The sequence below is a fragment of the Schistocerca piceifrons genome, chromosome 1 (genome assembly GCF_021461385.2).
Source record: "Schistocerca piceifrons isolate TAMUIC-IGC-003096 chromosome 1, iqSchPice1.1, whole genome shotgun sequence".
Classification (NCBI taxonomy): Eukaryota; Metazoa; Arthropoda; class Insecta; order Orthoptera; family Acrididae; genus Schistocerca; species Schistocerca piceifrons.
The window spans coordinates 815,664,878-815,687,041 of NC_060138.1; the positions used below are offsets into that span (position 1 = coordinate 815,664,878).

General features: G+C 45.9%; 1 protein-coding gene across 1 annotated transcript in view; it reads right to left on the reverse strand.

The window, feature by feature from the left end:
• The window catches only part of LOC124775374, a 607,101-nt gene that overhangs the window by 300,422 nt on the left and 284,515 nt on the right, over nucleotides 1–22,164 (reverse strand). Inside the window, exons 44-49 of the mRNA XM_047250212.1 lie at nucleotides 19,511–19,791; nucleotides 16,638–17,043; nucleotides 14,201–14,494; nucleotides 11,957–12,094; nucleotides 9,861–10,637; nucleotides 1,657–9,204 (exon numbers count right to left, since the gene is read on the reverse strand). Coding sequence (XP_047106168.1) covers nucleotides 1,657–9,204; nucleotides 9,861–10,637; nucleotides 11,957–12,094; nucleotides 14,201–14,494; nucleotides 16,638–17,043; nucleotides 19,511–19,791 — 9,444 coding nt within the window. The remainder of the gene's footprint in view (nucleotides 1–1,656; nucleotides 9,205–9,860; nucleotides 10,638–11,956; nucleotides 12,095–14,200; nucleotides 14,495–16,637; nucleotides 17,044–19,510; nucleotides 19,792–22,164) is intronic.

Genomic DNA, 22,164 nt, shown 5'->3' on the forward strand with positions numbered 1-22,164 from the left:
GATGCAATGACCGAGAATTTTCTTCTTTGTATTTTGTTTTTGTTATGCGTAAAGTCCACCTGGTTAATGTAAAACCACATGTTGGTCACCCACCAGTCTTGTTTTCTCACTCACCTCAGCTTCTAGTTGTCTGTGACAAGAAATGATACTTTTTTTGTACTAAATTGGTCTCTTAATAAAAATATTTTGACTTAAGTGTGTCATTTATGAAACACAAAATAAGTGACAAGCAAAGAGGTCATAGGGGTTCCTTATTTAATTAATAGTTTTTCTGTGGTATTACCCTAAACACCTATAACTTTTTTGAGAAGTTTAAGAGTAGTCATTGCTGTCAAGTTTTGCCATTTCAGACATGTTTAAGAATTAACAGGAGGCATTATAAACTGCAGTTAAAGAATTCTGTAACAGAAATTGAACATTAACCTGTGAACAAATGTGTGGCAATAAGCCTGGATAACTAATTTGGAGCATGGTGTTTTACTGTGTCTGTGTGCAAAGAAACATTATACCTATGAAAATCATATTTCAAGAAAAAATTCTGTAGAACAGGTTTCAATAATTTTTAGAAGTGTAATATTTTAAATGCATGTTTGACAGAAAATTCTTGACTATCATTCTGAAGAAATATGCTACTAATCATATTTACTAAACATAAACAAATTTTATGTATAAAAAAGAATCTGTATACATAATAGCTGAATAGCAAGCATATTTAAGAAGCTTATTTACAGAAGCAAATCTGTAAGCCAAAAGCCAAAAGCACTTAGGAGTTTGTTCATGCAAAAGTTATGCACCACACCACAACATCAAAGCCATTGTTCCAAGTTACCTGATGTTATTACATGGAATACATCAATATTTTCTCCAAACAGCTTGCTGATGTAACAAAAATATGTGCAACATTTATTACATTAAAAAAATGCATGGGTTTAAAATAACTACAAAGCAAAACATAAATATACTGATACTGCACTCCCACCCTAAATGTATGTTTTCCCCCAATCATTGCAGGAACTGGAATCAAAGTAGAATTGAAAAACGTTATATATGTTTAGGTCAGCAAATATCATTTTGTGTGAGGAACTGGAATAGGCACACATTTCAAAAGTATGTGTCTGATGCAATGTGCTGCATATAAAGAACCCAAAGTACAATGAAGGATGATAACTGCATGCCACTGAACTTGAAGATATATGAAGCAAGTATTGGAAATCAAATAACCATAAACCATAGAAAGGACACAGTCTAACAGAATGTGGAAGGAATCATATAACACTGCCAGTAGTGTACCATCATGCAATGAGGAATGTTGCAGGGCCAGATACATCCAAGGAAGAAAAAATAACTGGAATCCAAAGCTGCAGTTGAAGAAATAGGGATTTTTGTACTTCAGTCCACATAATTATTCCAGTGAGACATAGTGAAGGAAGTGGTATGATGCCCACATATTTATGAGATAAGGGCTCCTGTCTCAAATAAGCATTCTCCATGACAATAAAATATAGTTACGACAGCAGACAAGAAGACTGCAGGAAGCACTTCAGAATTGCATTTATAGATTGATTGTTGCACAGAGTATTAGGAGATTGAATGAGATGGAGCTCTCCTAAGGTAAAGGAAGTGTTTCAGAGGGATGTTGTGCAGTGTTGTGTTTACCTGGCAGTGTTCTACATTCAACAGTGGCTGTGGTCTGGTTCTCATGTGATGGACAAAGGCACACTGGATAATGGTTTCTGACAACACAGGCTGCGCCATTTCTACAAGGACTATTGATGGAACAGGGGTTCTTACAACTTGCATTGATGCATGACATGTTACCTGGACAGTCAGTATTAGAGAAGCACAATGGAGATTCTGTCTGAGGTGGGATGCTCTCTGTGTGTTTGAGAGTGATTCCCATTGTGTAGTCCAGTGTGTGGGTGTTTCCTGTTATGAGCTGTGTTGGCTGAGGTTCAGTAGTTTCTGAATACTCAAAAATGGTTCTGTTCAGTTGTTTAGTGTGTTCCAGTGTTGTAGTAGTTTGCATCATAACAGCTTGAGTTCTTAAGTTAGTTTTTGGACTGTATTCTGCCAGTGTCTGCTTTGTCGTTGAGTCTGTTACTAACGTCTGACGAGGCTGTGAAGTATGCTTGGCAATCTCAGTATGTTGCTGCGTAATTATTTCTGTGACATTTTTAAGAGTTTGTGCATTGACTTTATTAGAGTATTGTCCATCCTGCGATCCTCCGGCCTGAATGATAGGTACTGAAGTCACTTGTTCTGTATCTCCAGTGATACCTGCTGTTTGTGACTTTTCAATATTTTTTGTAGTAAGAATGTTGTAAGAAGTTTGCTGCTGGTGGTTCTTTGCATCATGTCCTTCACTTGTAACAATAATTTCGTTTGTCTCTGTGGTACTGTAGTCCATTCCTTCTGTATCATACTCATGTAATGATGATAATGTTGTCTTTACCTCATTTGTCATTACTGTTCTCTCTGTTCCTTTTGGTTGTGAGAACTGTTTATCTGAAATTTCAGCAGTAATTCTTTCATATTCAAGAGTAGGTTCTGTTTTGTAATGTATTAACAATTCTCCATAGCTAGTGGTATGTGTTCTTGAAATTTGCCCTTCATCACTGGACACAGCCCATTCATTTGATCTATCTGTTGGCAGAAATACTGTTTGTTGTACATTTGTCACTGTTGTAGAATCTGTTGTATTTCCTTTTGACATTCCAACATCACTGGAATTTTCTGACTGCTGTCTGGTTACAGACCATAGTTTTGTTTCGTGACTTTCAGAAGTCTTATCAGTCATAAGCTGCATTACTGATACATTGTTTTCTTCTGTGTTTCCATTTGGGGTGCTCACTGTTTGCTCGTTTAATATTGTACTCGCAGGTTTAAAGATTTGGGAAGTGTCTCTTGTAGAACCAGGGGAATATTCCTCAGTATCAGGCTGTGTGTACTGTAATCCTGACATTTCAGTATTTGTGGTGGCGGAAGGAGACAGCTTAAGCACTATTTTGTAATCTGTCACGTCTGTAGGTAACGTGCTTTCAGCTGTATTGCCTGTCACTTGTTGATCTGAGCTAATGTAGACATTCTCAGTGTGCTGGAAATGCCCATCACTTTCTGTTGTTCTCCTTGGGGTATTGATTTCTTGTGTGGTTGGGATCATGTTTGACAGTTCTTGTTGCCTTATGGTTGAAGCATCTTGGATGCTGTCTGTAACTGTCATGTGGTCATAACCAGTGCGAGTAAGCGGTTCGTTTCTCTGATTAGCGACTGTACTCTGTGAAGGAAGTGTTTCCCCTATAGCAGGTCCGAATGTTTTTTCTGCGGAGGTCTGACTCGTAAACATGTTTTGTTCTGTTGACTGTTGATTTTCGTTTGTATGATATTTCGTTACAACCTTTAGATGTTGCTCTATGTGGGGAGTACTAGTGGGAAGAATATTGGTAGAACGAGGTATAAATGATGAAGGTTCCATGGTTACTGTAGGTATTTTGATCATAAACCCTGTTGTTTGTTCGTAACCGAACGGTTCATTATTTGATGATTTGGACTCATACTGATTTGTTACTGAGGGCTGCATTTCAGACTTTACAGTCACTTCGTTATTTGTATCGGTTGATCCCTCGCCATCAAAGTGAATGCTGATAGTCGACGTAATCCTCTGCCCTGTGGTGGTGTAATAATTGTTATTTCCATCTTCTTCAGCAATGGGTGTAGTTACTGGGCCATGATCATATTTTGTGGTAATCGTGCCAGTGTCTTCTGTTCCCACAGACGAACCGTGTACAAAATTTTTGGTTGTCCCTAGGAAACCAGGATACGTGTATGCCTTCCCTGGCTGTATCGTTTCGCCTTCTGCCCTTTCTGTAATGATTTCTGTAGTATCTGGTGACTTTGATGTTAAGCAGTTAACATTTCCCAGAGAGTTGGAGCAAATTATTTTTACAGTAGAGGGAAATTCATGTTGAGTGGAATCCTTTGTTGGTACTTCGATAATGTCTCCCCAATTAGAGAGTTCTTGGTTGAGTTGTGACGTGCTAATGGAAACAAGCGATTGTGTATGATCGTTTGTAAATATTTCCGGCGCAGTGGAAATCTCCTTGGGTTCCGTTCGTACTATAGCTTCTCTTACAGTTCCGAGAGTCTGATCTGTTGTCTCTGCTGTGAAATTGGAAGACTCCTCTGCTTGGTTTGTAATTGTTGCAGTCTGTATAGTTTTTTCCTCCTTTGCTCGTTCAAAATCTGTGGGTAGATCGTTTCTTTCCGTTGTACGTGGCAACAAGTTTTCTGTGGCTTGGAAGTTGTTTGTGTTTGTTGCAATATCTTTGTCACGCGGAGATGTAGGAAATGGAGCTAGATTTGCTTCTGACGTTACTCGTGGCAATTGGCCTGTAGCCGCTTCATCCAACGGTTCAAAGCTTTCGCTCGATTTTGTTGTATGTTGAAGATCTGTCGTATTTTCATCATGCGTACTGGAACCTCTGCTTTCAGACTCTGTTACACCAACGCTTTCGCGGAATGGGCTGTCAGTATTTAGTTTTACCTTTGCTGTGATGTGATGCGTTTGATGCGTTTTGGAAGAGTCATCCGGATATTGTGGTGCAGGATTTGTGTAAGAAGACTTCATCCTATCTGCAACAGTATTTACATCAATCCAGTATTCTGTGGATTGGGGGACTGAATCAGGAAGCACTGGTTTCTGTTTAACATGAGAATCTGATGTTATTTCATATTGTTTTTGCGGGGTCGATGATGGCTGAAACGGTACAAAAACTTGCGTTGAAATTTTCTCCGTGTTTCCTGCCAACGAAACAACATCCGTGTACCGAGTTGTATCAGTAAATACCGTTTTCTCCGTAAGATGCGAATCTGCTTTAATTTCATATTGTTTTTGTGGGTTCGTCGATGGCTGAAACGGTACGAAAATTTGTGTTGAAAATTTCTCTGTGCTCTCTGCCAACGAAACGGCAGCATCAGTGTTCTGGGAAATTTTAATTGTCGTTGGCAAGGAGATGCTTGGAGTTTTGTGTGTTGCAGTAGCTTTTAATGTGTCACGTTCCGGAGGAAATTTGACTTTCGGAACCTGTGATACATTATCGTAAATTTCAGTTGTACTTGGAAGTGGACGAAAGGACGTGTGTACGTTTTTGGTGTTACTGGACGACGAATCGAATGGTACAGTTGTTTTTATGTTTGGCTGCGTAATTTTTATGTCGTCTTCTATAAAGACGTGAGATTGGTTTCCGCTTCCAGATTGTCTGTCATCACCTGTTGTAGGATTTCCATCGCTAAATGTTCCATTGCCTTCCGACGTCTCACGAGGTAACTCTTCATTTGTGTAATCGCCGGAGGTACCTGATGACGTATGAGTAAATTCCGTAGGTTGAGAGAAATCTAGTGTTACTGATTCAAAGGTAGTTTCTTCTTGGACTACCCATTTGTTTGTATCCGATGAGTGCTTCATTGCAGGTGTAAAGCCGTTTGTGTAATCACTGATGTCGGAAACAAACTCTGTAGAAGTCCTTTCCTCTAAATCATTGCGCCAAGTTTCCGCTTTCGTGGGAGTAGTTTTTATGTTTTGATCCTGCTGAGTCGAAATCACACTGGTTACATCTGCATCTGAAATTTTATTTGTTGTTGATTCAAGTATCGTTGTTTTGGTATCGTAGGGTAATGCGACGTATTCTGTTGTAGTTGCAGATGCCGTGTCTGTTATTACTGAGACCTGTGAGTATGGATTTTCATGTGTTTCTTTTGTAATTCCATCATAAGTAATAGTTACTTTTGGTACAGACACTCTTGTGTAGTTTTCAGTACGTTTAATATTTTGCGTAGAACTCTTCTCTTCTAAGTGATTCTCTGTTATCATTGCATCTACTGTTCCCTCATTGGAAGCTGGTGTGTTTATTGTCGATGTTATAATCTCGGGAGATTGTTCTGATATTCGTTCGGTACTTTCTTCGACAATAACACCTATGGTAGTAGAGTGCTTGACCTGCGGAAGTTGATCCTTAGGTTTGTTATTGACTTCTGGTAACCTGATCTCCTTTGTAGCTGAAGAAGTTGTTACAGACTTCTCATCTATTTGCGGTGGCCCATAAGTTTTCTTGTCTTGTGAAACAGATGTATGTTCCTGCGATGTTGAGGTGAAGTTCTCTGTTGTAACAAGAGTGTAGGATGTCAACGTTTCGGAAGAAGTACTTGTTTCTGCTTCCGTTATTTCTTCATCAGTTTCTGGTGACGCAGTGTAAACTGTCTGAGCATAAACTGGTACAATTTTCGTCGTTACCTGTGTTCTATCGTGATCATTAGTTTCAAAAATAAGCTCGCTGCTACTGTTGGTAAGTTCCGTACTTATTTCTTCAGCTTTACTGGTTTCTGTAATGAATTCTGTGTTGCGTTTCTCATCGACAGTCGTGATTTCTTCGTCCTGTTCTGCTGTTTCCTGACCATGATGTCTATGTCCTTGAGGAAAATTTGGATTCTGTGCCCATCTTTCTGTCGGGAAGGTGGGGTTTTCACCAATTCTTGTAGACATTACACTGCTTTCGGTCGTCCCTTGCTGGAAATACGTAGCCTCTCCTATTGGAGGACTTTCTTTTGGGGTAGTACTACTAACTATGTCATGCTTTATGACCGTCGGCATTGAGGTGTGTATCTTTTTTTCGTTATTGCCAAACATTTTTTCTGTCTGCATGTCTGTGTCCTTGTATGTTGTATCCAGTATGTCGTCTGTGTCTGTTATTCTGTATGTTTTCTGAGGTACTAGGCCATTCTTGTGTTCTTTTTGCAACAGATTGTCCTGATGTAAAGCTGCTCCTTCACTAACTTGAGTAAACGAGTATACTCGTTCAGTATTAGTTGAATTATCAGCTACATTTTCCGTCGATAGGATATCGTCAGTACTGGTGATGCCGCCCTTTGGAGATACAGTATATTGCGCAGGAAATAATTCCTCATTTTCATTTTTTTGCTTTGTGATATTTTCATTTGAACCAAAATTCGTTTGTGGCACTGTGCCTTGAGTTTCAGTGAAGCCATCAGTAGCCATTTGCATAGTGTTCTCTTTTGCTGTCGGGTTTGTGCTTTCAGCACTATCAGTAATGTGAAGAGGAGTCACGGTGTACACTTGTTCACGTGGTGTATAGTTCACAGGGGTCACTGTAACGACTGGTCCTCTGTCACGTCCATGCACTGGCGTTACGGTTATCACACGGCCTTCGGTGGCACTTTCCGCCGTTATTGTCGTATCTTTCACTCCATTGCTATCTGTTTCGTAAGCAGGACCGTATTCTGTCGCTTCTGTGTTGAGGTGTACTTGGGTGCTCTGGGTTGTATGGAAGTCATACTCAGGGTTTTCCACGGTCGGAACGGTACTTCCATACTGTGATGATTTCGTGTTTTCTGTAGCAGTGGATGAATAATTATCGACTAAAATGCTGTACGGCTTTTCTTTGACCGGGGTATTTGTTTCAACCGTCTCGGTGAACTCTGGTGTTACTGTTATTGTTTCTAATACTGTAGAAGTTTCCGAAGTTGCAGCACTACTTGTCCACGGTGGCACCGAAGATGTGGTGTCTTTTCCTATATTATGGTCTGTAGAAATTTTATTGAGAACCACCTTGCTTGATGGAAAGCGTGCTGTGGAACTCTTTTGAGTCCCTTCTGCACCACCTACAGTAGCGTGTGCACTACTGACCGATAATGGTGAACCTGTAGCCCTCTCCGAGGTGAAATGTTCGACCTCTGTCGTAGCCAGTGAAGTAGCGTGGGTCGCAATCCCAGTTTCCGTTTTTGCTTCAGGAACATACGAATGGTCGTTTTTTGTGACTAACTGATGATAGTTTGCAGATGTCGTTTCACGTACTCGCTGATCAGTGACGCTTTCTGCTGACGATCCTTGATAATTTACGGGAAGCGTGACATCTTGTCTGCTTGTGATTCCTTTGTAATCAGTATAATATTTTTCTGTGGAAGTTTCTGGTTTTGTCAAGCGTGGTGTAGATGTTTGTCCTTTACTGACGTGAGAAACAACCGTCACAGGAATATCGTATGGAGTTAATGTCGTTTCGATCTGTTCCCCAGATGGCCCGTAATAACTGTAATGCGATCCAGTGGTTTGATATTCCTTTTTTTCAGAGTGTAGCTTGGTAGAGCTAGGTAATGTGGTATGAGGTGCTTCATTTGATGTCATCATACTTTCAGTATTTGTTTCTTCTGTCGGGGTGCTGAACAATGTATTGGCTGGTGTGTCAGAATTTCCTTGTTCGCTTGCCTCGCGTATATCAGACGTCACTGTACTCCGATAAACAATCTCCGTTACTGCCGTGTATGATTCTCGTGTTGTTTCTTCTGCTTGTGGCAGTCTGCGAGAGGAGTACGTGAAAGAAGTAACAAATTCCTGACTGTCAGTCTTGTATATGCCACCAGACAGGATATCTTTTGTGATTGGAGTAATCTGAGTAGTAGTGGCTTTGTCACCCACGTTTGGGGCTGATTCTGTTGTGTCGGGAGCCGAAGTCAGCTCGTCGCTAGAGAATAACTTGACAGGTTCATTAAAGGGCGTGACCTCCAAATCAAAAGAAAAGTCCAGCGTCGTTTCTGATTCGTTTGTTACGGCGGTCGACGGCTCAGTTGTAATCGTCGTATGCCCCTGCAATGTTTCCTGCGAGTCAGAGGACGTAGCTGCTTCTGTCATTCGAGCCTCGTTTGTCGAAGTTTCATAAGGTATCTCATTTTCTGTTGCAGGATGTCTTGCACTGACTTGAGGAACCGACGGATACGTAGTTGTTTCGGCATTCGTTGTAGTATCGGTAAGAATATCTACTGTCCTTGGGGCCTCTAATGTGGTGTGTAGGTTATCTGTTTGTATTGTGGGATTGTCTGTTGCCAGTTTATATGTTACAGTTGTCCCCGAAGTTGTATCTGTAGGTAGAGAAGAACCGTGAATGGATACTGTAGGAGCAGCCTGAGATGTCGAGAGAGCCGGAGGGCTATCGGCGGGCGTGCAGCGAACGGCCGCATCCCCCCGGTAGCCCACGGGGCAGAAACACACTGGCCGGTGGGCCTCCACCCTACACCGAGCGCTCAGACCACACTTGTTGGTGCAAGGATCTACGCATTCTCCTCTAATGCACGCCAGCGCACCTGTGCACTCGTCATCCAACGTGCACTGAACCGGTGCCCTCGTGCTTGTGCTGACACCTGCTGTGAATAACCAACATAATATACATATATACACACACTTACATATATTTACAAACTCAATATTTACAGAATGTTAATTTAGGGAAGTTGTTAGGAAGAACTGAGAGAAACTGAGTGTTACTGTTACTACGTCGATACTGTGTTATAATCGGATGCAATGTAGATAAAAAAGTATATACACAATGTATCTACAGATAATTACTGAGTGATACATATTTACAGACTGATCAAGTGAGCGACAAGGATTTTAAGAGAAAAGAAAAAAAAACTCTAGTCGAACAGGGAAGAGGAAGAGGATATGTCTACCTCAAAGGTCTGTGTCTTTTTATTGCCTGCATCTTGTCTCGCGGTCTTTTGAACGGAAAACACCTGTTAATAGATTTACCGGTAAATTTGTCAGAATGACGATGTTGAGAATAGCTTTTATCTTTGTAAATCTGTGAGGTTTGTGAATCGACTTTTTTAATTTGCATTTTATGCACTTATCTTTTCTTTATTTATTCTAGTTAGTGCCGCGCCGGGTCAGTCATCCGTAACCAATATTTGTTTTTAGAACATTAGTCTATTCTAAATCCCCGTGCGTCGTCGCGGCCCCACCCTTTTACGCGACCGTCGTGAGTCAGCAGTCGTGTGTGTCGCGCCGTCCGTCCGTTTACCTTTGAGGCATCCGTATTTCGCGTCAGGGACAAATCCTGCGGGACAGAACTTGCAGACGGGCGTGTGGTCCTCGACTCGGCAAGGCGCGCCGGGCGCGCAGCCCGCGCCCTCGCACGGGTCCACGCAGCGGAAGTTGCGGCAGGCGAGGTGCGCCGGGCACCCGGCGTCGCGCAAGCAGATGGAGAGCGCGGGGTTGCAGCGGCGCACGCAGATGCAGACGGGCCGGTGGTCGAGCACGTCGCACGCCTGGTCGGGCTCGCGGCAGGGCGGCGGCAGCGCCGAGCAGGGGTCGACGCAGCGGCCGGCGGCGCAGGCGCGGTTGGAGGCGCAGTCGGCGTCGGAGGCGCAGGCGGGCGGCCCCGAGGCGCACGCCAGCTCGCCCGCGTCGCTCAGCACGAAGCCGGCGGCGCAGACGCAGACGGGCCGGTGCGCGCGCACCTCGCAGCGCTTGCCCGGCTCGCAGGGGCGCACGCAGGGGTCGGCGCAGCGGCCGCGGACGCAGGCCGCCGCCGGCCCGCAGTCCGCGTCCGCCGCGCACGGGCCCCCGCCCGGCCGCGGCTGCTGCTCGAGCCCGCAGCGCGGGTCCGGGTCGCGCACGCACTGCACGTGCGGCGACCCCACGTGGCACTGCGGGCACGAGCAGCGCGCGCGGTGCATCAGGGGCCGGCAGAGCGCGCCGCGGCCGCACGCGCCCCGCAACGAGCACGGGTCGGCACACTCGCCGCTCACACAAGCCTTCTCACTTGGACAGTCTACGTCACTCGCACAGGTGTTCTCTGTTGGTGAGTTTTCGTGTCGAGTCGGGCCGGGGTCGAGAGAGAGAGACAGAAACAAACACAGCGTGTGGTGAGTGGGGAGAAAGAGAGAACAGTCGTCGTAAGAACTGTGAAAGGAAACGAAATTCTCACGTGCACAGATGGGCCGGGAAAACACACAGGCTCTGAAGGAGGTCAGCCCACATCTCCACGGAAAAGAAAATTTAGACACACAAAACTACATAGGCTTTTCACAAGCAGGAAAAACTATTTACAAAAACACAGACATCCGGGTGAGTGCTATGACGGAAAGATGATTTCTACTGTACATGTAGTGTGAGAATGCTCCTTTCACAGTTCCCAATCTGACTTATCGGTTATATTTTAACACAGCGGCGGCGATCGCGGTGTATTGGCTTTACTGTGTCAGGGAACATAATTTCTGAAGTAAGTGAAACAAAGGCTGTGAACGCGTCGACGCACAATGAAGAAAGAACGGCGTCCTAAACACGCATTTAGCAGTGGTATTTCAAGATTCTGTTTTTCTGTTAAGTGCTGTGGAAATCTTCCGAAAATGCAGGGGGACACAGTACAGATTAAATGGAGTACGTTTAGAGAGGGGTGTGAGGTAATTCCCATGTCACTCGGTTTTGTGTATTGTGCTTTACAGCAGACCATGTGACAAGACAGATTGGAATACTGTGGCAACATTCTGCACGTGAGCCTACTAATGTGCTACGAGGTTATACGAAGAGACAGTGAGTATTTACAACCTGAAACATGAAACATGATGACAAAAGGCGTAATGCTGCAGACTGTTATACAGTGAGTGCCATAATAACAATTTGCTGTCAGTATTAGTGTTATTGTAATACCCATTTCCTAATCAGCAAAATGTATTCACATGTTATACCCCGTGCACAGTAAAATACCAGCGGGTTAATGGGACGTGCTTACCGTAATTCAGCAGCAAACGGCAACGAAAACGTAGAAGCATGCTTTCTTCAAAACAACCTCATTTGTGCATGCCCAGATCTGTGGTTAACTCGACGGCTTACGGTACAGGGTATCGTCGTCGAATCCTGTACGCTCATCTGTACAGCAGTTACGCTGTTAATTCTCCTTGCAGACTAATGGCGGAAACCCGTAGGTATTTACAAGATATTTGCTAGAGCTTAGGCTAGAATATTATTAACGCAGCGTTTGGCAGCTGCCGCGGACGAGCTCCGGTTCTGGTGGCGGTCCACAGTATTGTTACGAGAGGGTGGCGAACGGGAGCTGTCCGCGGCGACAGAGCGTCAGGCAGCGTAGCAGATCACCTGCAGAAGGAGAGCACCTACCTTTGCGGCAGCCGACCTCGGGGCGACCCGTCGTCCCGGGCGGGCAGCGGCAGACGAAGGCGGTGCCGTCGCGGATGCACTCCGCGCCAGAGCCGCAGCCGCGCGTGCGGCAGTCCACGCCGGAGCGGTCCGACACGCCTGCGGAACGCACCCATCCACCCTTACTACCACCTCTCCCACACACTGAATCGTTCTTTAGGCTCGACGCGAACGCCTGCTGCGATAATTCTAGACTGACGCGAGGTTATGAGTTACGACAATAATTTATTCCACACTCGACATCTGGACTAAACCCTCGGCTACCGAAACAGCGCCAAATATGTTCAAACCTCGTGCAAACATTATAAAATAATAAAGTCCGTGTCCGCCTGTAACAGTTTAAATGAAACTTTCCGCTAACACTGGATTACGTCAAAAATGTTTTCCACCAAATGGGGCCAGTCCGCCAGTAATTCGACACATACATTTTCATCACTCACTGCCGGTCATCCTGCCATCAGTTACCTGTACAGCACCTTCATCTCTCCCCGGAAGTGCCACCCTTTCCAACCGCAAACTACATTCAACACATTTACCAGGAACAGTTGGTGAAGTTGTCATGTTTTACGCCATGGAGCAGAATCCTAGTTACCTAGCTCATACTTCCAAGTCAGAGCTCACTAGAGCCACACGAGCCTCTTCTGGATTGTAAACAAAAAGAATTGTGGAAACTACTCGCTGGGCTTGTGCTGAAGCAGTCACGATGATTCATATATCGGCTGGGAAGGAAGGAAGCTTCCTTAAGCACGAGCTCGACTGGAAGTGGGTGGGAGAGGACGTCGGCCGTGGCCTGGACTCACGCGCAGCGACACTGTCCTCCTGATGCGATTTACGGAAAACATAAATCAGAAGAGGGTCACTTCGTACCCAATGGGTCTCTAGGAGACAGACATTGGTGATAGCCACAGACTAGGCAACTAATACTTCAAAGTCTGGGAAGCAAGGCAGTCTAGAATGTACAATGGGAAACAGCTGCCATGTAAAGACTATAATGGGACCACAGGTGTGTGCCTTTTTCTTGATACTAAAGAGTCAAGCAAAATGTTGGTCTGTGTAAGAATCGTTATTTGAAAAGAGTTTCTGTAAAATGGTCAAATAACAGAAAGGTTAACGGTTAAAACTGTAAGCAGTGACTCGCTTTGCCCCGCTACTGCACGTAGAGGGTAATCTTTTACTGGCTTTCAACAATTCATAAATATGTAATTTTGAAAAGGTGATGGAGTAGAGCTACAGACACTATATGGAGCCTCTACGAGCATATTTTACCGTGCATTGGACTTAACAGTTGCAACTAATTACAGTAAAGTAACTGATTAGATGGAATGAAAAGCGAAGGATATTTCGTTATTTTTTCCTTCTCAGAAAATCTGATGGCAGTGTGTGGTGCCTCTGCAAGAGACAAACGAAATCGTAATTCACACATAACGTGCCCTTAGTAGCTATGACATGACAGATACGGGCGCAGAAACAGGCAGATCTGTCACAACTCCTCCTTTCAATATCTGATGATCCCTTAGTAGCTTCTTTACTGCTCTTATGAAAGGAAATCGCCCTCGGGTTTCTTTTTGAGGGAGTATAGGGTACACAATCCATGCCAATGATAACAGGTGCATACAAGTTATTTTAAATTTCGGTATAGTCTTATCTTCTCCCTGAACGTATGTTTCGCCCTAGCACGAACAGAAAGTGTGGAGAAGTGAATTACCTGTTTTGCGAGCTAGTGAGCTGACATTCCGACAAAAAAATGCTGAAAAATTACTGATGAAAGCTTCAGGTATTTCAACTTTTTGCTTGCATACGAAATACAGACATTTGTAGTAACTTCTCTGTCACACAACAATTGTTCCTTATCGACTCAGACTAGTACGTAGCCCCGAAACTTACAAGCGCAGTCTTAAATGTCTGAATTAAACGACCGGAGAAGCGATTACTTAAGAACATTATAAGATAGTGGCATTTGTACTTTTTTAGTATTTGTTACTTGAGAAAATTCGTCCATCAACTGCAATAAAATGTGCACGAGAGGTACCTTTCTAAAATGTGTCGTGACGTGTTTTCTATTTTGAAGTGACTTTTACACCACCTTGTGCAATACCGTTTTGTTGCTAACTTCTATCGCTCCTGCTGACTCGGAGACATCTGATAGATTCAAATCAGTTTCGTGTATGCTCCTGCAGGGTTGTACCGTGGTAGCCGGATGCAGACGGTCCGCTAAAGCGACGTCGACAAAGCGAGAGAGGTACTCACATTCACGCTCGGGGTTTCCGACCGGGAAGTTGGCAGGGCAGTAGCACTCGGGCCCCCCAGAGGCGGTGACCCTGCAGAGGGCGTTGGCTCCGCAGCGGTGTCCGGCGCAGGCGTTCTTGAGGCCGTCCTCGCAGAGGCAGCCGCGGTACGGGTCGCCGGTGCAGCCGGGCGGGCACGAGCACTCGTAGCCGCCCGCCACGTCGCGGCAGCGCGCGTTCTCGCCGCACGGGTTGCGCACGCAGTCGCCGCCGCCTCCTGCAACCACAGCGCCGCCGCCGCTCTGTACACAGCCCCTGCTGCACTAACGACATCCGGTTCTCTCCTGTCCACTCTTACGGGTACAGAACCTGAAGGGGTAAACTACAGACAAACGGCACCGTCGTTTATTGGCACAAGAAACTGATTTCCCTCATTTTGAAAGTGAATTAGTATCAACAGTCAGTGTTACAGTATCATGAGTTGCATCTTTTGGACGATGCGGGGCTTTCTTTCGTAAAGTTTAACATTTTTACTATAGCATACAGTCTTTAATGCCGGTTGTAATATGAATTTTAAAGCTTGGATAAATGCATTAAACACACTGTGCTGTCTTCACTACCGGTTCCGATGATGGACATGTTCACAGTTTTAGCAGAAAAACGAGAACAAAGTGAAAATTGTGAATCTCAAAATACACTACCGGCCATTAAAATTGCTACACCACGAAGATGACGTGCTACAGACGCGAAATTTAACCGACAGGAAGAAGATGCTGTGATATGCAAATGATTAGGTTTTCAGAGCTTTCACACAAGGTTGGCGCCGGTGATGACACCTACAACGTGATGACATGAGAAAAGTCTCCAACCGATTCCTAATACACAAACAGCAGTTGACCGCCGCTGCCTGGTGAAACGTTGTCGTGATGCCTCGTGTAAGGAGGAGAAATGCGTACCATCACGTTTCCGACTTTGATAAAGGTCGGATTGTAGCCTATCGCGATTGCGGTTCATCGTATCGCGACACTGCTGCTCGCGTTGGTCGAGATCCAATGACTGTTAGCAGAATATGGAATCGGTGGGATCAGGAGGGTAATACGGAACGCAGTGCTGCATCCCAACGGCCTCGTATCACTAGCAGTCGAGATGACGGGCATCTTATCCGCATGGCTGTAACGGATCGTGCAGCCACGTCTAGATCCCTGAGTCAACAAATGGGGACGTTTGGAAGACAACAACGATCTGCACGAACAGTTCGACGACGTTTGCAGCAGCATGGACTATCAGCGCGGAGACCACGGCTGCGGTTACCCTTGACGCTGCATCACAGACAGGAGCACCTGCGACGGTGTACTCAACGACGAACGTGAGTGCACGAATGACAAAACTTCATTTTTTCGGATGAATCCATGATCTGTTTACAGCATCATGATGGTCGCATCCGTGTTTGGCGACATCGCCGTGACCGCACATTGGAAGCGCGTATTCGTCATCGCCATACTTGCGTATCACCCGGTGTGATGGTATGGGGTGCCATTGGTTACACGTCTCGGTCACCTCTTGTTCGCATTGACGGTACTTTGAACAGTGGACGTTACATTTCAGATGTGTTACGACCCGTGGCACTACCCTTCATTCGATCCCTGCGAAACCCTCCATTTCAGCAGGATAATGCACGACCGCATGTTGCAGGTCGTGTACGGGCCTTTCTGGATACAGGAAATGTTCGACTGCTGCCCTGGTCAGCACATTTTCCAGATCTCTCAGCGATTGAAAACGTCTGGTGACTGGTGGCCGAGCAACTGGCTCGTCACAATACGCCAGTCACTACTGTTGATGAACTGTGGTATCATGTTGAAGCTGCATGGGCAGCTGTACATGTACACGCCCTCTAAGCTCTGTTCGACTCGATGCCCAGGCGTTTCGAGGCTGTTATTACGGCCAGAGGTGGTTGTTCTGGGTACTGATTTCTCAGGATCTATGCACCCAAATTGCGTGAAAATGTAATGACATGTCAGTTCTAGTATAATGTATTTGTCCAATGAATACCCGTTTATCATCTGCATTTCTTCTTGGTGTAGCAATTTTAATGGCCAGTAGTGTACTTTTGTCCGTGTCTGCGAATGGTCGTGCTGCATACGACTGTTGTAGACGCGCGTGTTTCTCTGACGTGTCTTCAGTGCAGATGCAGTGCTGTCACGGCATATTGTCAGTTGTCATATACGCCGTGTTGATCTTTATTCATCGATTGTGTAGTCTGTTAGTAAGTTCAGCTCACGAATACGTAGATTTCCAGAAATTAAAACTAAAGTTGTTACGCGGTATGTCAGTCACGTGGAGAATGATTGCAATAGGGCCGCGGCAGAGGTCTCGTTGTGTGGTGTTAGTGGACAGATGCGAGTGGAGAAGGGACGTACCTTGCTTGCATTCGAGCTTAGGGTTTCCGTAATATCCGGGTGGGCACGAGCAGACGGCCCTGCGGTCGGCGACGCGGCACTGTGCGTTGGTGCCGCAGGCGTCGGCCTGCAGACACGGGTTGCGGCAGGCGCCGTCGGCGGGCGAGCAGAACTGGTCGGGCGGGCAGTCGGCGTCGGCGGAGCACTGTCCGGCGGGCAGGCAGGCCTTGCTGGGCTCGCCGCGGTGGCCGGGCGGGCACAGGCAGACGGCGCGGTGGTCGGCGGCGCGGCACTGCGCGCCCGTACCGCACGCCGACGGGCCGCACGGGTCGCGGCACTGGCCGCCCGAGCACGCGCGGTCCTGCGGGCAGTCCGCGTGCGACAGGCAGCCGGGCACGCACGCCCCGCTGTCGCTGCACACCTGGCCCTGCAAAGCGCCACACCCCGCCGTTACCACTGTGGCCTGCGCTGCAGATGCAGCCGAGCGCACATCGAGCTCCAGTAGAGTCGCCCACTGCTCGTTTACAGCTTGGACACAAAGGAAATATCAACGACACACGCCCACACGGTTTGCGACGCATAAACTATTAGGTTCGTGCGTCAGTTCGTAGCGATTTTGTTTCCCATCTTGGTATTCCGATTGATGTCGGTTTATTAATCGATTTAACTTTTTATTTGTATTTCACTGTTGCTATTTGATCTTATAATTAAATTTTCCTCGTGACTTCTAAGTTTCGTCTTTATGTACGATAATGGTGGTAGCAGAATAAATGCTTTAATTTTTCTGCTACGGCCGGAACTTGAACCCGGGTTTCCTTGTTACTAGGCAGGATTCCTGACTATTACACCATCGCAGCACTACGACCAACATTGCTGCACGTACCACTGAAGTCCAATGTTCTCCCCAACACAATGTTCAGCTTATTTTCCCCCTAAATCGTTATAATAATTACTTTTGAATACATTATGGGAGTGACAGTGATCAATATATAGAAACATTATAGAAACAGTCTTGATCACGATTTATTTATTAAGGTGACCGGTTTCGACCACTACTGTGGTCATCTTCAGACCATTGAGTAGGAACCTCTTTCTGCTGGAGAACCACCAGACGCAGCACAAGTAGCACAATCTGCGACGGGCAAGAACGCTGCAACGTCCTTTCCTTTTTATAGGAACTAACCCAGCAATTACGTTAAACGATTAAGGGAACCTACGGAGAGCCTAAATGGGGTGGCCGGAGAGAGATTGGTACTTTGTGCTGTAAGAACTACAGAGACGTTTTTGAACTTAATATTTATGTTGTGCGTCATGTCACATGTGCGCAAACAGAGATAGAACATACCACTGGTAAAGTTTTAACTATCATTTACAGAAAATTAGTTGCATAATTAATGTCTTTGTGTGTTTGGAGGTACATGCCTGCAGTGTTAGCACACACTGAAATTCCCGCGCTCCACTACCGAAGCGCGAAGAGCCAAAACAAAATGCAATATCGTGCGGTAATTCGTTTTCGGCAGGAATGGAAATGTCGCAGTTGTGTCAGGCCAGTCTGGACTGCTAAATAATCATCTGGAGTGGCCTGCCGCAGCTGCAACATTTCTGCTGCTATCGAGAATGAATTACGGAACGGTGCCCCACTTCATGTATGGGCGGCGCCATTTCGGTCTGGCCCCTCTAGCGACTTACCGCTGGGTTGCATTGTATACCAGGAGTGCAGGCACGTACTTGCAAATGGACAAAAAGTTAAATACGAGGGCTAATCGAAAAGTAATGCTCGATAGGTCGCGACATAGAAACGACAGTGAAAATCAGGCGAAGCTTTGCATAGATGTGTCGGGCAGTGTCTCTAGTACGCCTGTCAATCGCGTCACGACGCTGTTTTCACTTCTGGGCACACAATGAGCACGTAAATATGCCTAGAACAATAGTGTCTCCCGCCTAATGTGGGTTTCCGCTGAGAAGTTTCATGACAATTCTCGGCCGCACGCAGTTGGGGCAGCGACGAAGCGAAGCCCCTCCAGCATTTTCGATGCCAAGTGTCTGATCACCCACAATACAGCACGGAGTTGTCTGCCTCTGATATTGATGTTCGCTCACATGAGCCGTTGGCTATGAAGACAACATTTTGGCACAGCCAACGAACTGTAGACCAGCGCAGGGAAGTGTCGGAACGCAGCCTTCTATGACGTGGGTATTGGAAACTTGGTACAACGCTATGACAAGTCAGAACGGCGACTATGTAGAGAAGCAGCTGGAAAGTATAGCAAACAGTTGCAAATAAAATATTTGCGATTTTCACTGTGGTTTCCATTGTGTGACTGATCTAATGTTGTTTCCCAAATAGCCCTCGTATGTCATTTTAATGTTTTGAGGTGATATTTAAAACTTAATGACCACGCCTTCTATATTATTTTTGGAATACAACTTATGGTGTAAGACTAATTCGTAGCGTTTCTGGGTTGTTTGGGGGAGGAGGCCAGACAGCGAGGTCATTGGTCTCATCGGATTAGAGAAGGACGGGGAAGGAAGACGGCCGTGCCCTTTCAAAGGAACCATCCCGTCATTTGCCTGGAGCGATTTAGGGAAATCACGGAAAACCTAAATCAGGATGGCCGGACGCGGGAATGAACCGTCGTCCTCTCGAATGCGAATCCAGTGTGCTAGCCACTGCGCCACCTCGCTCGGTGTAACGTTGCCGAAGACCTATGTTAAGTTGGAATGTAACTCTTAGGTTTTGAAATGGTGAAGGCAATGAACGTGATGAGTGGTTCAAGTCCGTTCGGGAGTGGTCCTACTGTACTGCAAAAGAGTTTTTCATACGTAGACGGCCTCTTCTAGGCTGTGGACAGTTGCAGGCAGCGTGTCTTCAGAAGTGTGCGAGTCAGCCGTACCTGTGGGCAGGCGCCGGCCGGGCCGCAGCGGGAGCGGCAGCGCCCCTGCACGCAGGTCTCTCCGCAGGCACAGGTGGCGTCGTCAGAGCAGGGCTGCGCGCAGAAGCCGCCCTCGTCACAGTCGGCGGGGTCGCAGCCGGGCGCGGGGCAGCGCGCCGCCGGCTTGGAGCACGCGGACAGCGGGTCGCCCGCGAAGCCGGCCGGGCACGAGCACTGCATGCCGTGCTTCGACACGCGGCACTCCGCGCACGCGCCGCACGCGTTGGGCGCGTCACACGGGTCTGCAACACGTCACCACCTCTCAGCACCTGCACACGCCCTGAAGTGCAGCCCCCCACTTACAAGTCAGTCACCCAAGTATACCGCAGACTATGTCTCTGATGTCTAGAGTAGTGTTCTGCCCCGAGAGAGACGGAGAAGACTTTGTGTTAACGTCAGCGTCTTGTCTGTCTCTGCCCTACACCACGCGTTTCAGCCGTTACCTCGTAGAAAGAGGCAATGTTGGGGGTACGCTTCTGACTCTCCCTCAAAAACTTTGCACAGGGTATTAGGGGTTTAAGTGCAGATACGAGGCGTGTTTTTTTTTTTAAGTAAGTACCGTTTTGAAATTTAAAAAAGACGTGCTAAGGTATCTCAATAATTTTATTTTCACATGAAAGCCTGTACCTTGATCTACGTACACTCTGATTCTTCCTTGTTTACGTTGTGTACTGAGTGTTTAAGATGCCTCCGATGATCGTGAGTGCCGCCGACTGTGAAGTACGGGCTGTTATAAGATTTCTTAGTGCTAAAGGCCTAAAAGCGATCGATATTCATCTTGAGATCTGTGCAGTTTACGGAGAAAACATTATGAGTGATGGAATGGTAAGAAAGTGGGTGACTGCATTTAAAGATGGCCGCACAAATGTGCATGATGAACAACGGAGTGGGCGTCCTTCGGTCGTTAATGAAAGTTTGCTGCAGGAAGTGGACAATAAGGTGAGAAAACAGACGCTTTACCATTTCCTCCTTGCGGGATGACTTCCCTAATGTTTCTCGTAGTGTTTTCTGTGGCATTGTGACCGAGCACTTGATTTACCGAAAATCGTGCGCACGCTGGGTACCGAAAATAATGACGGATGTGCACAAAACCAAACGTTTACACAGTGCATTGACTTTCCTTGAGCGGTGCCACAACGACGGTGATGATTTCTTAAGCCAAACTGTTACGGGCGATAAAACATGGGTGGCCTACGTCACACCAGAATCAAAGCAACAGTCCATGCAAGTTGAGCAAGGGCATCGTTTTGCTGCAAGACAATGCCCGTCCGCATGTGGTGAATCACACCAAAGATCTCATCACATCTTTTCGATGGGAAACTCTAGATCATCCTCCGACAGCCCTCATCTTGCGCCCAGTGACTACCATCTGTTTCTGCAGTTGAAGAAAACCTGGCCGGTCAGCATCTTCAAGACGATGACGACGTCAAAACAGTGGTGACACAGTGGTTAACAAGTCAGGCGGCAGACTTCTATGAGGAGGGTATTCAAAAACTGGTACAACGTTATGAGAAGTGCCTCAATATTGACGGAAATTATGTAGAAAAGTAGATTAAGGTACAGGCTTTCATGTAAAAATAAAATTATTGAGCTATCTTAGCACGTATTTTTTTTAAATTTCAAAACGGTACTTTCTTAAACAACACGCCTCGTATTTCTGTTGATGACTGAGGACAGTGTACTGCACAACATTATATCAGTATTTCATTCACTTGCAGACAAATAATTATAACTATTATGAGTAATATGATTTTAGATTGGCTAGTATCTCTAAGTACGTATGGCACAAACAAGCCATTAACATTTACTTTCCCCTGGGCGGCAGATCCGCTATTCAAGTGTGGACACGAGGACACAAAACGGATAGTCTATACTGACAAGCGCAGTTCACTTCACGGCATACTGAGAGGCGTAGTTCGCTTCATGGCACAGTTACGACTGTGCAGAAAACATCAGTTAGTAGCAGTGAAGTGTTTGCGGGAAAACCGTTAGACGCAGAGAAAAAGCAACTGACTCACTCAAGTGGGTACAGATTAAGGTACCAATTATCAAAAAATCTGTATCTGTACCACAGGACCCTGCTTATTTGCATAACTATTTTATAACTTATCAATATAGTACTTTACTTTACGTCACCCATAGCAAACACTACAATTGTTAAACAGCTTCACTATACGGGCAATAACATGAATATAGAGGCTAAATTTTCCATATCACTCTCAAGTGCACGCTTTGGGCATATTTGTCAGAATGACACTATTGACTGGTGCTTAACATGGTACACTATCGTTACTACTAGGCATCGCCCCACCACGCACCTTATGCGACGTGTTACAAAGTTTTTGCGTCAAGAGACAAAATGTTCCCCTACCCTGCATTGAATTCGCCGGCCCTGAGACGATGATTTTTTAGCGAACTATCAGTGATATTAACCAGGTGTCCATCTGCGTACTACCTACCCCAGTAAACTGACAGAGTGATTTTTAACAAGAAAACTTTAAGAGTGAGTGTCTCTAAGAGAAGGAAGATATTTTAGAACGAAACAGGTGATTTAATTTTGCCGTTTCACACAGAGAAAATGTCTGAATTGTAGACAAGACGCATTGCATACACAC